This window comes from Centrocercus urophasianus, unplaced genomic scaffold (assembly GCF_019232065.1).
Source record: "Centrocercus urophasianus isolate 14NV4802_14NV808 unplaced genomic scaffold, USGS_Curo_1.0 seq_15, whole genome shotgun sequence".
NCBI classification, from domain to species: Eukaryota; Metazoa; Chordata; class Aves; order Galliformes; family Phasianidae; genus Centrocercus; species Centrocercus urophasianus.
The window spans coordinates 22,970,390-22,987,105 of record NW_024884697.1 but is presented as its reverse complement, the minus strand read 5'-3'; the positions used below and the strand labels follow the sequence as shown (position 1 = coordinate 22,987,105).

Here is a 16,716-nt window from a genome sequence, read left to right as displayed (position 1 = left end):
TATAAGGTAACTGTGTCATCTCAAGACACATAGACAGTAAGGGAAATGAACCTAGTAACGAAATGAAGAAGAGGTCTACATTGGTCTGTAACTAAATCATTTTAACCTGTCAGCACTTCAACTGAAGTTGTTCTGATTGAATAAAAGGAAGGTGAAACAGTCTCTTTCTTTGGCAGCCTCACAGACCAAACGGTAGTGTGATGTTTAAGCTGATGCATTTTTAAGGAAATAGTTGGAGTACAGATATATCTGGAGGTTCTTTCTACTTTCAGTGTTATTTTTATGAAACTTGCCCACTACTACCACCTCACAATTATCTTCTACTTTTTTTAAAAAAAAACTACCAAGCAGAACTCCAAAAGCTACAGAACAGTCTTTTCTCTGGAGCACAACATGCAGTGGTTACAACTGTACAGTACTGCAAAGATGACATCTGAAATCAAGGCACTGAGTCAAACAAGCAGTGAGAAAGCATCACCACTGCTAAGTAAAATCAAATTAATGTGATGTTTAAAAGGTCTGATGACATGAATAGGCATTATGACTTCAAGCATCCAATTTTACATATGTTTTAATTTAAAGGGATAGAGTCTGTTTCAAGGTAGAAACATTTACAGTGCTGAATAAATATGCAACTGTATTTATGCAACTCTACCTACGCGAGGGCACCATTTCATGCCTTAGTCCCACAACCAATGCTTCAGAAAGCAAGATACATGCATGTGTGAAAGAGGGAGATTAGAGTAAGAAAAACAAACCTAATCCATCAAAGAAACCAAGATTTACGATAAATAGATAGATATAAAAAAAAATAAATCCTCCATTACTTGTTAACATTGAAGAAAAATCAACTGTACTCATACACCTTACCGTAATCAGGAAAAAATGTACACAGGAAGTTTTGTTGTAACTACTCACAGTAAAAGATTTGAAGAATCCTTTCCTCATTTTGAGGAGCCCTGCAGACACTGCAGCCTCAGTGTCTTGTGTCAAAAGCTTTGCTCAAGTCTAGGTAGACTACATCAATAGTCCTTCCCTCATCCACCACGTGGATTACTCAACCACAGAAGAAGGTCAGGTTGGTCAAGCAGGACCTGTCTTTTATGAATCCATGCTGGCTGGGCCTGATCCCATGGTTGCCCTGTATATGCCATGTGATCTCTCTTAAGATGATCTGTTCCATAACCTTCCCTGGCACCAAGGTTTGTCTGACAGGACTCTAGTTCCCTGAATCCTCCTTAAGATTCTTGTTGTAGATGAGAGTCACGCTGACAAGCTTCCAATCCTCTGAGGTCACTCTGGTTCACCAGAAACACTGACAGATGATGGAAATCGGCTTGGCAATCACTTCTGACAGCTCCTTCAGCACCTTCAGGTGGATCCCATCCAGCCCCATGGACTCGTGGCAGTTGAGATGGAGTGGTAGGTCTCTGTTTCCACCTGAACCATGGGGGATTTATTCTGCTCCTCATTCAAGACTTCCAGGTCAGGGGTAGAAAATCACAAGGATAATTGGTCTGACTTTTAAAGACAGATGCAAAGAAGGCACTGGGAACATCAGTGGTCACGTTCCCCACTGCATCCAGTAAAGGATGGAGATTCTCTTTAGCCCTCCTCTTAGAGTTAATATATTTGTAAAAACATTTTTTGTTCTCTTCCACTACAGTGACCAGGCTGAACTGAAGCTTGACTTTAGCCTTTCTAATTTTCTCCCTGTGCATCCTAACAACTTCTTTGTATTCTCCCCAAGTTGTCTGTCATTTCTTTCACAGGAAGTACTCTCTTCTCTCCTGGAGCCTCACAGAAAGTTTCCTGTTCATGCACACTGGTCTTCTCCCTTACCAGCTCATTTCGCAGCACAGACACAGCCTGCTCCAGTGCCCCTAAAACTTCCTTCTTGAAGAGCCTTCTTAGACTCTCTCATCCTTCAGGACTGACTTCCAATAGACCCTCCTTACCAGTGTCCTGGCTGCTAGCATTTTTGCTGATCCCCCTCCTGACTTCACCAAGAATAGAGAACTCTTAATATTCTGTGGTCGCTTTGCGCAGGACAGCTCCCAACCTCCACACCTCCCATCAGTCCTTCTCTGTGAACAGCAGGTCTAATAGCAAACCTCCCTGGTAGGCTCTCTTACTAGCTGCAACAGTGGAAATAGCCCTTATGAACAAAGTTCTCTGCTAAATTCAATTCAGTATGTGATGGGGTTTTTTTGTTGCTTTTTTAATTTTTATTTTTTATTTTTTATATTTCATTCCCCTGTACTGACATTTGACCAACATACAATGTCTTTCCGAGTTTATGACGTTAGAATAAGACTTTCACAGTAATGAGGTATAATATAATGAGATATAAGATCATGAAGTATAATATCACGAGATAATTTTCTCTTCGTAGGTCAAAGACATTTACTCAATTGGTAGTAAATGCCCTAGTTTTCTTGCCTCTGGCCATAAAACACACCCTAATGCATTAATTTTTCCCAAGCTATTTTCCTTTACTAAAATGTATTATTAGTCATTTGGTGCAGTTAATTATCACACCATGATAATGTCAAGGTCTTTGAAATTATTATGTGGCAGTACAGACTTACTATCTTATAAATGGCAATAAATATCTTGCTAAAATTGAAGCATTACACAAGTGCTTTATTCTGACTGTGCAACCTGGAGACCCACCTTGTGAACTCAGCAGTACTGAGACAAGAATTAGATACACTCACTACCATCTTGCCAACAGAGCAAAGCAGGCAAAAGCTTCCATTGTAAAACTTCCGTTGTGTTTTTTTATAACCTTCAAAACTACTCAGTGTAAGCAGAATTGAATGTATGTAGGCAACTTAACAACAGACTTCAACGGCAATTATATTTTAATGTGTACGTGCTCCTGTACCTAACAGTATGCTTCAGTCTCAATCTACAAGAGAAGTTTAGTTTTGGAATACTCCATACTTTTTTCCACTTCTCCCTGCCACCCCAAAATACCTAGGACAGCCTTAGTCACTGACCAGGCACATCCATCCCACGTTCTTCTTGTAAAGCCATTAGGTTTTTTTTACTGCACTTTACCTAAATAAGAACTTGTAAGATGCCCACCATTAAGATCCAAAGTTTACGAAACACAATCTCAGTGACAGTTCTGTTAGCTTAGCTGTCAGTTCATCATACATTTTCCTTCTGTCTAAAATAGTCAAAGGTTAATTTTAATAAAATCAGTGTCCCTTTAAGAAAGCACTGCAGGTTAAAAGAACTTTAAAAAGCAAGTAAACAAAATCAAATAAATAACAAAGAGTCTGCTCAAATATTTCCAGGATTTACAAAAAGCTGAAGTACACAATTTATATGCTGAAGCAAGAGGGAGGTAAATTTCACAAGATAAGCAGAACACATTTTTCAAGCTAGCATTCATTTAAATGAAGTACTGAGCACAGTAACTCCACAAACACCACATAGAGCAGGTCTTAAAATATCTTCCCATCTCACCTACCCATTACCTTGCTTCTTGTCTTTCAAAACTCCTCAGTTTGCACTTACACTTTCTTACACTACCTTCTCTACAAACCTTTCTTGTTTCCTATTTTTGATTCAGCAAAAATATAAATTACTCTTAGTACATTCTCCTCAACACTATTCTATTTCAAATAAACCACTCACCTACAGACTCCTACATCCATATTCATTCTTTGATGACATTTCAAATGAGTTTATTTTTCATCACCCACCACACCTACCCCTACACATTTCATGAATTAGACAAAAAAACAACAACAAAAACAACACAACCCAGCAAGTTTCCATTTATCAGCTTCAGATGATGTGAAACCAAAAGGCTTTCCATACCAGCACTACTCACAGATCGATAGAGAAAGGTTTCTATTCTCTGTGCATTAATACTATGATTACAGTAAGGTTTGGGGCCCAACACAGTATGAGTTCTACTAATAAGAGCCAATAGACTTCCAGTGCTTTTGCATTGCTACATAGTCCACATATCTTAAGTACTGTGGTAAAGAGGTGAAAGAGCTGTGGTGTAAGTGAATTTCAGTTAACTGAAAAACAAGCAATTACAATGCACCCCAAACAGAAACTTTCTTCCAGCAGAGGGATGAGAGTTTATCACAGTCAGACCATGAGCTTTCTTTACGACGTAAAATATAAGTTGCATCAGACTATGCAACTACAGACAACTTACAGCGCATTGTTTCAGACTGCTTAGACATGACATGGTAATCCAAGAAATAAGCTGTCATTTTAACAAATAAAATAATGCATGCTTGTACTGGAATAAATGTATTCTATTTACAAAGATTTTTACTTTCACCATAGAAATCTTGTTCATGAAAGGAATACAGCTAGACATGCACAAAAAAACTCAAAATCAGGGCATATATCACATATCTTTATACAGGATAAGAAATATGACCTGGGAAGGGCAGAGGACATTTCCTGTAATTACATTGTGGTCAAACAAAAGATTAAGGTTAGTTATTATCTTAAGAAAAGAAAAAAAAAGCACAAATTAAGTTTGATAAAATTGGTCATACACATACTTACTCAGATAAACTACTATATTAGGAGAAAAAACACCTGCACATTTATCTTCCTATATACATACAGTAGAAGGTAATACAAAGCTAATGAAGTAGACTTAACTCACAACAAGCACATCTAAAAACTTCTCTACAATAACATTAAAGTTTACACTACATATTTTTGTACCTGCAAGCAAGGTTAGGGTCAACATTCCTTGACAGAAGTAGTTCTACGGTCTTCAAGATCTTTTTCTCTGAAGCATCAGCAGCACAGGCTGCCATCAGCACCGTGTACTTATCTGTTTTGAAACTCACAGTTAGAAAATTACATACATAAATTTAAATACCATGCAAATCCAAAAGTTTCTTTAAAAGCCTTAACATTTGCTAGAGCTCTTAATCAGATTCTGATAAACTAAGATACTCAGAAAAAGGTAAACTTGTTTTTCTTCCAGCAAATGTCACTAGAATTATCATTATAGATGGAAGCACCAAATAAGAGAAGAAGACTAGAGTCAATGAATGTAGCAGAGCTTCCATCTCCACTGAAGGTGAGGATGCTGCTTAGCTACCCCCCAAAAAAACCTGTTGAAGCTTAACTTCAGGTTCTTGTTTCTCACATCTTGGTCTACACCAGTAGCTTCATTATTCCCTGTTCCTCCCCACCTCTTCCCAAAACACAATCAAAGAAGAAACAATTTACAGGAAGTTAAAAAAAAAACAAAACCCATAGCAATGTAAATTTTAGGCAGAATAGAGATCCATCGAAAGGGCAGTTGAAACAATAAGGTCTTAAATGGCTTAAGGAAATCAGTTTAAGAACTTAGATGGCTTTTATGCAGCAGTGACAGGAGAAAGACGGCAAAAAAGGAACATTTTTAAAAATGTTCTTTAAATTCACATCTGTATAATACATGAGATTGACCAGGAGGGACCAGTGTATTTAATCCAGCTCTGAAGCCACCAGGGCGCCACAGGATCACTCTGCTCATGAAGCAGAACTGCACACCACTGCCGTTTGTCCAGAGAACAGAGATCATTTTTCCTGTAGTCTTCCTGCAGATGAACCTCAGCCAGGACCTCAGTGAGCTCTCTGGCTCTAGCATCAGTTAGGAGACCGCTGTTTGAACAACTGCTCATTTTGCTTATTGCATAAACCCACATACAAGCTCAAACATGCCTTTAACAATTTAACCAGCATAATGTTGACTGCACATACTTCTGATCATATCGCAAAGCGTTCCAATGTATTCTCTCTTCCCTGTTAAACCTGAAGATTGTGTACACACTAACACCTTTGCCAGATGAAATCAGATTTTATTTCAGAAGTTTCTTCTGTGCTTTACCTCAATCTGCTCTACTTCTCACGATTTCTTGTCCCCCACTACTCCAATCTAAGACCTTGTGTTCAAATTCACCTTGGTTTTTGTACACCATCTTGTAACTTTCAACTATGTCACGTAGAAATTGTACCACGTATAAACAAAAACTTCAGCATGTTACACAAAAAAAATCAAGTTTCATGGAGTTAAAGTCCTGAACAAGTAATTAACATTTCAGGAAATTATATAATGCACTGACAGATTCTTAGTCAAATGTTTAAACCATTATCAACAATAACATGAACTGAAAGGCTGGCAGCACTTTGAAAAAAAGGCAGCAACAAACATTATTAATTTGGGAATTATATTTAAGAGGAAACTGTAGTTGTATTCTTACTCAGTAGTTCAGAAGATGAACTACTCTCCTTGCACAAAGGAGAGGAAGTTGATTCCTGTGCGCTTAACTGTAGCTCATGCAACACACAGGTTTCTCTTTTGTGCAGAAAAATTGGTAAGAGACTGCAAAAATATCAGTCTGTACGATTAGCTGAAAAATCCTGAAGACATGGTGAATTTACACCTCAAAGACACTACATTCTGATCTCATTGCATGCGAGTATTACATCCAGTTCCTTGTTCTTCATGACTACCAACTCATTCTACTATTTGGGTAAAATTAAGCAACCAGCTTACAAAGAATAACCATAATGTGGCGAGAGTTAATTAATAGTATAGCTACTATTAGATTATAAGGTTATAGGACTGTTAGTATAGAATCACTGCTGATACAGAACAACCAGGACTGGCGACACTCCGTACATCAGGATGGCATAGCTTTCTCAAACACATTTGGATTTATATGTAACAACGACTGGCAAGACTGCTCCCGCTGGACAGTATTCCATTGTATGCATGCCCTAGCTACTGTTTCCCCACACAGACAAGCAGGGAAACCAGCTAAGAAACCTGATCCCAACTGGTCACACACTGAAGAAATGCCACATATGTTGGTTAACTGGCTGGCTGAAACTGCTGCCCGTAGCAGTTTCTGCCCTACATTTAGCTTTCTACAACCAAAAACACTGAACAGGTATGAGTTGCAGGCAGCCACACGGAAGCCCTCTATTGTTGACTACAAGGATATTTAGAAGCACAACTGCTTTTTGTGCAAGCAATCAGAGTTCATACTCTGATCAGCTCCTAAGAAGTTCAAGAAAAATTTAAAGCCAGATATCTACCAGCTGCACTGCAGTTTACTACTTCTATTACAAATGCTGGCAAGCTACTGGAATGTAAGATCACTGTTTTATGCACTTCACAATGTTGTGCCCTTTGTCAGCATCATCTGTATTGTGATGTCCTTTCTTGATCTTCCAGCACAGTGAAACAGAAAGAAAATACTGCAGTTGAAGTAGGAAAGCCTTATTAATAAGCTGTAAAAACTGACAGAGGAGCTGGTATTACCTAGAAGTTCCACTGAACTCTTGCAGAAAAACCTGATCCAGAAACACAATGAAGAATTTCACTTAATACAAAACTTGTCCTCTAGATTTAAAAGTCCGCATTTGTTCCTTATTAATTAGACAGCTATTCCAGTAGACACTTTATTTCTTCAATTACTGCCCAGAGGAGGAGAATTACTGTTCATCATCACCTTGCAAAACTCACATTTGACCTGCTCCTGAGACTGCTAGGGTGCAGTCAATAAAAAATAATTAAAAAAAAAAATCCCTATTAACTATTAACCTAAAATCCACTATGTATTTTTACTTTAGTCTGAAAGAAGACACACTGCAATCATATGGACAGGTCACCTGGCATGTTTGAAAGGGCAATGTTGAGTGGCTGGAGAGCAATAAACTGGTACAGTTGAGCCAAGAAGAAAAGCACATGTGGCCTTAAAGATGAATCCATAACTCATATCCAGTTGGAAAGCTGAACAGAAGAATCATTACATTTTTGAGTAAACAAAAATTCGTTAGATTTAGAAGGGATGAGATAATATAATCGTCATAAATTTAACAACAGTGGACACCAATTACAATCTGGGATTCCAGCTGTTTCCTGCAGTACATACTACATAACAGGACATTCTAACTCTAAAACTTCATGGGAGAATTTTTGAACAAGTATTTCCAAGCTCCATTTTTAAAGAAGCACTTGGGGATTGAGAGATAGAAGGGAGACAGAGAAAAAAGAGAAAGAGGGAACAAAAAAACTCTATTAACTGAACCCAGATGAGACCCAAGAACACATTTTTTAAATTTAAACCTACTACTTTTAGTTCAAAATTAGGAAATTTAGAGTGTGAACTTGGATTTTTTTCCTACATATATACAAAAAGAGAACAAGGGTAGGACAGCGTCTGTTACTGAGAGGTACTGGATGCTAAGTTTCATTTATATCTTACCTATTTCAAAACACGCATTAGCACCTCTGTCCAGAAGAAGACGTACTACTGCATCATCAGCCACACTGGCAGCATGCATCAGGGGAGTCCATCCAAACTGAATGCTAGCTTCTATGTTTATCCCTGTCAAAATTAAGATGCTAAAATTTTAAAACTACACCAAAACAAAGATGCATTTTGTAATCCTCATTCCAATGTGTTGTTATCAAAGTTACACTCCTTTTGCACACAGACCTAGTGAGAGGACTTGCACATTATGTTTTCATTTTATATATACAACTTTGCCTGGAATATCAAAAAACAACTTTCAGAACTGACCCCAAAGAAGCCTAGCTCTCAATGCAGTTAATGCACAAATAGGAAAATTACATTGAACAAACACATATGTGATAAATCTAGCTGCAAAAATAATTCCAGATTAGTACACACTTACATTCTACAGCTTTACCTCAATCAACCCCTTCCCACCATTATTTTCATTCTTACCAAGCTGTGGTAGAACCAACTTGCTTGTCATACCACTAGTACCACACTAAGGTTTTCCTACTTCATAGCTCCTTTTAGTCTCTGCTATCCAATGCAGCTTAGCAAATACCAGTTTTTTGCATTCCATACTAACAAAATATGAGCTCAACAGAAGGAAACAGAGGATAATGCCAGATTCAGTCAAAATCACAAGTTCTGTCTGTTAATCAGTATAATGGCAAGGCCACAGCTTCTCCTGGGGGTAAAACTAAGCTTGACAGACTACCCTCCCAAATTCACCAAAAACTAAGTGCCAGACCCAGCAACTTACCTAACAACTTTCAAATAAAAACCTCTGTAGATTTTCATAGTAAGACGAATCACTCCTTCAATAATTCCTCAAATATTATTTCCTCTATAGCACTGAGTTTCCATCTGCGGATTCCATGTTAGTCAAACATTTGATTATGAACAATTAAAACTACTTTTTTTTTTTTTTTTTACAGTAGACAGTTGTGGGGAAAAAAATGCTATCCTAAAAAACTCCCGGTAGTTGAGCTATCTGCATATTTCTCCATGCAGGATGTGTATTTACTTTCCCTGCCTTGGTGGTTTGTCAAAGATGCAATCAGTGTAAGCATCATGAAGTCATTAAACCTGAGGGAGTAAAAAGCCACTGCTCTAGGATTGATTCTTTAACTGTTCAAGATAAGGAGCTGTATAAGGAATCAATAAGGAGGAAACATTCAATGAATGCTAGGTATTGAACCATTTTTACTCCTGCTAGCCAGATAACCTATGACCAGATACATATACATATACAAACTACAATCATCACTGCCATAGTATTACAGTTTGTGTGAGGTACACAAAACATTTCATTGTTCTCCACATCCAAGTTCTACAGGGAGAGCCAGTAAGTCACACCTGAACTTGCCTATAGACAAATCACTTACAAAGTTAGGAAGTTTGATATCCAACAGTATCAGGAGTAGAAAAGGAAACTGGAAAACTGGCACTCATAGCATAAAGAAGCCACTTTCCCTCTTTTGAGGAAAAGTAGTCCAAGCAACTACAGCTCCCACCTAGAGCTTTTTATTTTAATGTGTTTTTAAATAATAGTGACAAAATATCTACCTGACAGCCATATAGAGACTTGCTAAAACACCTGTGATAGTGTTTTCCTCATTGCTTTATTTATGTGTATAGCAGACAGTATTTGCCACAGTGCTTTTCCCAAGTCTAGGAATGCTCTCACTTGCAATTGGACACCAAAGCCATCACTAACTATGCTATCTTCAGTTGATGACACCACTGACAAATGGGCACTCCAGCTCATAGACTCAGTTTATTTGAGGGACAAATTATAAAACCTGCCCAACCCTGACCACTGCAGGAGGTTCTCAACTTTTGAACTTTAAGAACCTAAACCATTCCACAATTATTTGAAAACAAATGGTACAGCAGAATTTCTCTTCTGTTAGAAATACTCATTTCTTTGAAGTCAGTCAACACTTAGTACTGTGGCTCCACAATACCTTAAAGGTGAGTGAGTAATCAAAGCTGCTGATGGCTCTCATGCTGGGGGAGCTATGGTTCTCATCTGACTTGGGATTCAAGTCCCAGACTGGCTGGAAAACTGTTCATTTTTTCTCCCCCTACACAGTTTGCTATTGTTTATTGTCTGAACACCCTTCCATGTAGACAGATAAGCTCAAAGACAAATGCAAAGACAGGACTGGAAGAGACTACTGAAAAAGCAGGAGTGACTGTAGTTCCATCTTCAATCAGTCTGATCTGCCAAAAGGTCCTTCTAATTTTCAGCTCCATTTAAAAAAAAAAAAAACAACTTACGGATTACACAGTACTATTTTACTTCCAGAGCAGATTAAAATGCCAGAGTCATCTTTGCACCTTCTACTTCTTTGCATTAATTTTTGACAACATACACTTCAGAAGAGTGTTCCCAGAGGGTTATCATTTTAAAAGAGGGATAGGAGAAGACATGGCACTTGTCCATCTCCTCAAGGAGCTCTATGAAACTCCCTCAGCACTACTGATTCTTAGAGCTATCATTATGCAAGGCAAAAGACAACATGTTCTTGTTCTGCCTGAAAGAACATCCATAACTGTTGCTAGGATATGCCCTTCAACACAAACCTGGAGTCAGAGCACACCTTGCAAGACTCCTACAAGCTTTACTGAACATAAACTAAAGCCAACTTCAGACGCAAAGATTTCATCTAAGGACTGAACCTCTAAAGGACGATGTTACCTTCCTTCAGAAACACCTCCCTCTAAGAAAGGCATTACGTTGTACTGCTCAGAAGATCCTGTACTGCACACATCAAAATTTCTGTTAATTACCATCTTAGAAAATGCACAGATTCTCTTGTAACACTCCACTGTGTATTTTAGGGGACAGGACACCAGACTACAGGGATCTCTGTCTTGACCTTACGTTCCTGTAATCATCTTCCAAACTGACAGCTCATTATGTGGCAGGCATCAACGCAAAGATTTGATCTGAGCTATTATTATTTCTCTGATGTACGAGCAGTTAAAAATGGCCAAATGTAGCAAAACAGTTATTCAATCTAATGCACAGATATCACTAAAAATTCTAAATAAGAACAGGTTTTTTTGTTTTTTCAGTGTAGGACTGAAGACATATTTCAGTCACTACTATTAGCTTTGACTTAATACTGATGTAAACAAAAATTACTCCAAAAGGCAAGTAACATCACTGCTTTAAAACTCAGGAAAAAAAAAGTGCTAACTAAAAACCTACTTTCTCCCAAGCAGAAGACATTTTCTAAGAGAACAAACTCTAGGCTACTATATTCTGCTTGCTTGCTGAAGCAGAAATTCCTTATAATTAGCACTAGGCAGGTCAACTCAGCTTCACAGCTACTGATTGCCCTGGATGCTTCAACTAGTGATCCAACTCTCTTAACACTAAAAAGCAGAAACACTACAGAGAAATACTGAGTAAAAGAAAAGGGAAAAAAAGGTTTTAGCGTTAAAACAAACAACCTTTCACAGGCAAATGCCACACAAATGCTATTAGACCCTCAGGAATCACAAAAACTTTGTCCAGCTGATGTTGCCAAGACAGCAGCATTACACATGGCACATACAAGCAACGTAACAATTTTGTGAGTAAAAAAGACATGGAATTCCCAAACTGAAGGTATATGTTTTTTTCAAAGCTTCTAATGTCCCACTTCACAACACTCAAGGTAAGAAAGAACATGCACTGAACTCTGAATATCAATTTAAAATACCTCAATTTCAGTGTTTGCAATGGATTTTTCAGCTAAAGATATGCTTGAAAACAAAGAAACACTGTATTTCATTGTGTATGCACCATAACTTTCCCAGTTTTCAGGACTCCTGATTGACCAAGTAAATAGAAATTAGAAGGAAGCTCCTGAAGTATATCATGCTGATATACTGAAAATAGTAATTTCGTTCCACATTCCATATTGGAAACATTCACATATTTCTACATAAATCCCAGACATTGCTTTGAAGCAAGGAACTTCAAAGCTTTAGAATTCTTTCCAAGTTCAATTAAATATATTCAGATTCCTATTTGACTTTCATCACCTGAGTTTAAGAGTTCTTCAATAAGCAACACATCACCACTTGTCAGAGCTTTCTGAAATGCATCTTTCTTGTCTGCTGGCGGCACCTGATCCAGCTGCTAGACAGAAAAAGAAAAATTAAGTCAAAATATGGTAACTGTTTCAAGGTAAAATTAACAGCTTAATTTCAGTGCAAAAACATTAATGATCTCTGTGAGCACACAGGAGCAGGGATTGAGCAGTAGAGAAAAAAAACATAGTAAGAGTCTCCTTCGTACACTTCTGTAGACCTGCTCTACTCAAAAAAAAAAAAAAAAAAAAAAAAGTTTTAGGATTACATTTTTTCAGAAAGGTTCCATTCTCCGAAAATATAACTAAACTGCTTCTCAATGGATGAACTATCCTCCTACAGCACACTAAGTTTTTCTCAAAGGCGTTTCATTTTAATTAGGACTCCTTTCGTAGAATCATAGATCCTTACAGCTGGAAGGGACCTCTGAAAGCCATCTTCCAGAGAGTCCAACTCTCCTGCAATGAACAGGGACACCACAGCTAGATCAGGTTGCCCAGGGCCTGATCCAGCCTCGCTTTGGAAGTCTGCAGAACACCGCAATGTCTTTCTTTACTTTTTTTGCACATCTCACATACTGCAAAGAGTACAAAAACCAAATCCACTACAAGCAGACATAGACATGGCAATCTGAGGCAGTGTAGCACAATGGTTATCACAGAATCACAGAATTGTAGGGGTTGGAAGGGATCACCAGAGATCATCGAGTCCAACCCCCCTGCCAAAGCAGGTTCCCTACAGCAGGTCGCACAGGTAGGCATCCAGGCAGGTCTTGAACATCTCCAGAGAAGGAGACTCCACCACCTCCCTGGGCAGCCTGTTCCAGTGATAGGCATTGGCTTAACCCAGAGCTGAATCCGCTGCTAGAAAAGTCACTGCTCTTACTGCTGTGGGGGCTGAGGAATTTGTGTTGCTGCGTCATAAATAACTCACCTAAAAAAGGATTTGACCAAAGGTCCAGTTTATGAATCGGACTGTTGCCTGATTTATGTCCCTTTCACATGCGTGTCACACTGTTTGTTTTAGATTAAAGCTGCAGATGCAGATTGCTGCAAGCATCACCCAAATTACCCACTATTAATACAGCAATAAATTAAGGGTAACTCAGTAGTTTCTTTGCAAATAGGAGACAAATTTCATAGATCATTCTGAAGGTGTATTATGACAGGTCAGAATTACTCAACATACTGTTATAACCTCTCCCATAACTTCTATAAAGCGATAATTATTAAGTAATTAACATCTACCAAATTGATGACAAGAACTAAGCAATAACATAATTCAGACCTAGTTCCAATCCACTTAATCAACAAACTTCCACTTCCTGCATACGGCCGGATGGGAACGTTGCTGTAAGACCAAGGCCAAAGACCCGAGGACAGCCTGCAGCAACGGCTCATTTCCAGCTCATTTCCAGCACACAGCTCCAGCGGGGAAAAAAAAAAGCCACGCATGTCTCCCCGTTCGAAACCCCCGCCGAGGCCGCCCGCGCTCGCTGCCTCCCTCCCCACAAGCCGCAGCCGGCAGAGGCGCTCCGCCCGACCTGCGTCCCCCGGCACGCCACGCCGATATCCCAGCAGTCCGCATCGTCGCTGTCGTAGTCCTCGTCGCCCCCCGCCGTGACGCGGCAGCCCCACACCGCCGCGCACATGGCGAAGCCGCCGACCCAGCACGCGCCCACGGCACGAGCTTCACTGACGTCACGGCGGCGCCGAAGGGTCACGTGGCCGCGCCGCCTTTTCGCGCGACGCGAGCCGAAGGCTGTAACCGTCTGCGCGCTGCCGTGCGGGCGAAGCGGGGGGCGGGGTCGAGCGGGCTGAGCCCGGTGCTGTGTTCTTCCGCCTCAGTGCGTGCTGCTCGTCTCAAAAGCGTGGCCATGCTTTTTAGAGTGATGATGACACCTTGTCTGTAACAGGGTTCACGGGAATCGCAGAGTCGTAGGGGTTGGGAGGGACCTCATTGAGAGGATCATTGAGTCCGACTCCCCGCCAAACCAGGTCCCCTGCAGTAGAGTGCAGGAAGGCAGGTTCTGAGTATCTCCAGAACGGGATACAACCTGTAGGCTGTAACACGAAGCTGCTTCAAAAACGGACGAGGAGCCATATGTTATATTCTACCCATAAGCACAACAGTGCTTTGAGCTTGGTGCAGACCTTGCCTGAATCTGAAGCGAGTTTGGTCTTCCGCTAAAAGTCAACAGAAGGGAAGAAGGCAGGGCTTGCCAAAGAGGCATGTGATGCTGTGCAGGACATCACAGTCCTTGAGCCTCACACAGCAGAAAAGTTCATTTTGGGGAACTTGTTTTTAACCAAAGTGTCACTTAGATAGAAGGTGGCTGCGAAGTGTTTCTTCTTACGTTTTGTCTTTCATAAAGAGCAGTGCAAGGCGCTGCCTTACTTTATAAGTGCCTTGCTGTGTAAGGCAGCTTTCCCCAAAACGCAGATTTGTAGGTTAGCTAGAACTTTCTTACAACATACAAAAAACTCCCCAGTATTCAAAATAATAATAACAATAATCATCTAATCATCATCAGGGTATATGTGTTCCTGTGTTCCACTCATGAATTCCTGATTTTTTTATTATTATTTTTTTAAAGTTGCTTTTCTCTAATATGAGAGAATAGTTGTGTGACTTCTTTGGAGCTGTACGGGCCTACCAGTCTTCCAAATTATGGACTCCAAACCCAGAAGGAGGCTTCTGTAATATTCTTTCTTTGGCTCAGCTGTGTTAAGAAATAGGAGCTTGCTAATAAAATTTGCACCCCTAGCTGCAGAACTTTAGAAACAATGGAGGATGCCTTTTTACTACTGATCTGATGAGTTTGAAGGGCAGTTCTAACAGGTTATGTTACTATCTGTAGATTCCTTATCTTTTACACTGCTGCTTATTCACTGCTGAGTATTTGATGTGATGTGTTTGTCCAGCTTCAGGTTTCAAAGATTGAGTTATGTTGCTTTTTTCACCCATTTTCTATGTGCCACCTCTGGTATGATTAAAATGTCACAACACTTCAGATGCAGCTTATGTGCTGCTTCTTTGTTCAAAGGCCTCCTCTTTTAAAAGGTCAATTCCAGTAACAGACTTGATGGTCCCTAGTGCTACAAAAAAAAAACCCCTTTTGAAACATTGGTGTGCAAGAGCCCTGCAGTCAGTGCACCTGACGGCTGATTCAAATATGAACATTCTGGTAAAGCAGAAACTTCTGTCAGATAACCTCTCACTGTGTGTCTGCATGGAGCTGTGAATCAAACATTGCTGAGGATGTGGATGCTCCCTCTTAATGCTCTTCTTGCTCTTGTCCATTTTTGACCGTGAAGCCTGTCTTCAGTGTTTCAGCAGAGCAGACTCTTCATTGTGGTTTCCAGTGTGGTAAGTCCTGGCTGCCATCCATGATTGCCAAATATCAGTGAGTTTTAACTTATTTGGTGAGAGCAGTTCCCAGCATCTTTTCCTTGTTGCTATGCTGTACTCATTTTACATGCAGGAGGCAATTACAAAATGGTTCCAGCTGGGAAAACATCTCAGGATAATTTCCTGTATCACACAGGGCATCAGGAAAAGCACAAAAAGCCAACTCTTACAAAATGAAACCATCTACTCTACATGCAGCCTAGCTCCATGTACTTGTATGTTAGCCTATATTACATATACCTCTTAACATTATGGTGGGTAGTAAGAATTGCAACCACTGGATGCAGTAAATAGCACTATTCTTGTAAGAATACATTTTTACTCTAATAAAGAACTTCTTTAATATACTGCCAGCCTTCTGCCACCCTTCTTGCTGGCCATACTTCAGCATTTTTTCGTTTATCAGCTGAATTCTTGTTCCATGACCTGCTGTTGAATAGATTTCATTCGTTGACTGAATTTCTTCTGTATTTTTACCTGTTCCTCGTGTTTTGTCTCACACTGGACTGATGTACGTATAGATACTCGTTCTAATATGGTTGCCAGAGTATTTCAACTAGTTTAATTCCCTCTGTTTCAGACCAAAAGGTCTAAAATGAGTAAGTGTTTAAAGACTTTGATGTTGGGAAAGTAGCGTTCTTGAGAGGAGAATCAGAATTAGTAAATGTTTAAAGAGAATGACTCTGTGAACCTTAACTGCTGCAATAATGTTCTACTAACTGCACAGCAGCTAACACTTTAGAGATTTAGCAGCAATTGCATTTTAGTGGCATTCTATGTAATATTCTCAATTACAGGTACTATTCTGAGTAAGACTATGCCCCTTCAGAATTATTCTTACATAATTTCCATCTGCAGTAACACTACGATACAGAATCACTGAGATTTTGCAGAAAATAGTGTTAGCTGGATATGACTC

General features: G+C 39.5%; 1 protein-coding gene across 1 annotated transcript in view; it reads right to left on the bottom strand.

Annotated features, from left to right (window-relative positions):
- The window catches only part of ASZ1 (ankyrin repeat, SAM and basic leucine zipper domain containing 1), a 36,994-nt gene extending 22,957 nt beyond the window's left edge, over positions 1–14,037 (bottom strand). Inside the window, exons 1-4 of the mRNA XM_042816034.1 lie at positions 13,930–14,037; positions 12,339–12,435; positions 8,262–8,384; positions 4,717–4,828 (exon numbers count right to left, since the gene is read on the bottom strand). Coding sequence (XP_042671968.1) covers positions 4,717–4,828; positions 8,262–8,384; positions 12,339–12,435; positions 13,930–14,037 — 440 coding nt within the window. The remainder of the gene's footprint in view (positions 1–4,716; positions 4,829–8,261; positions 8,385–12,338; positions 12,436–13,929) is intronic.
- Positions 14,038–16,716: the final 2,679 nt, after the last annotated feature.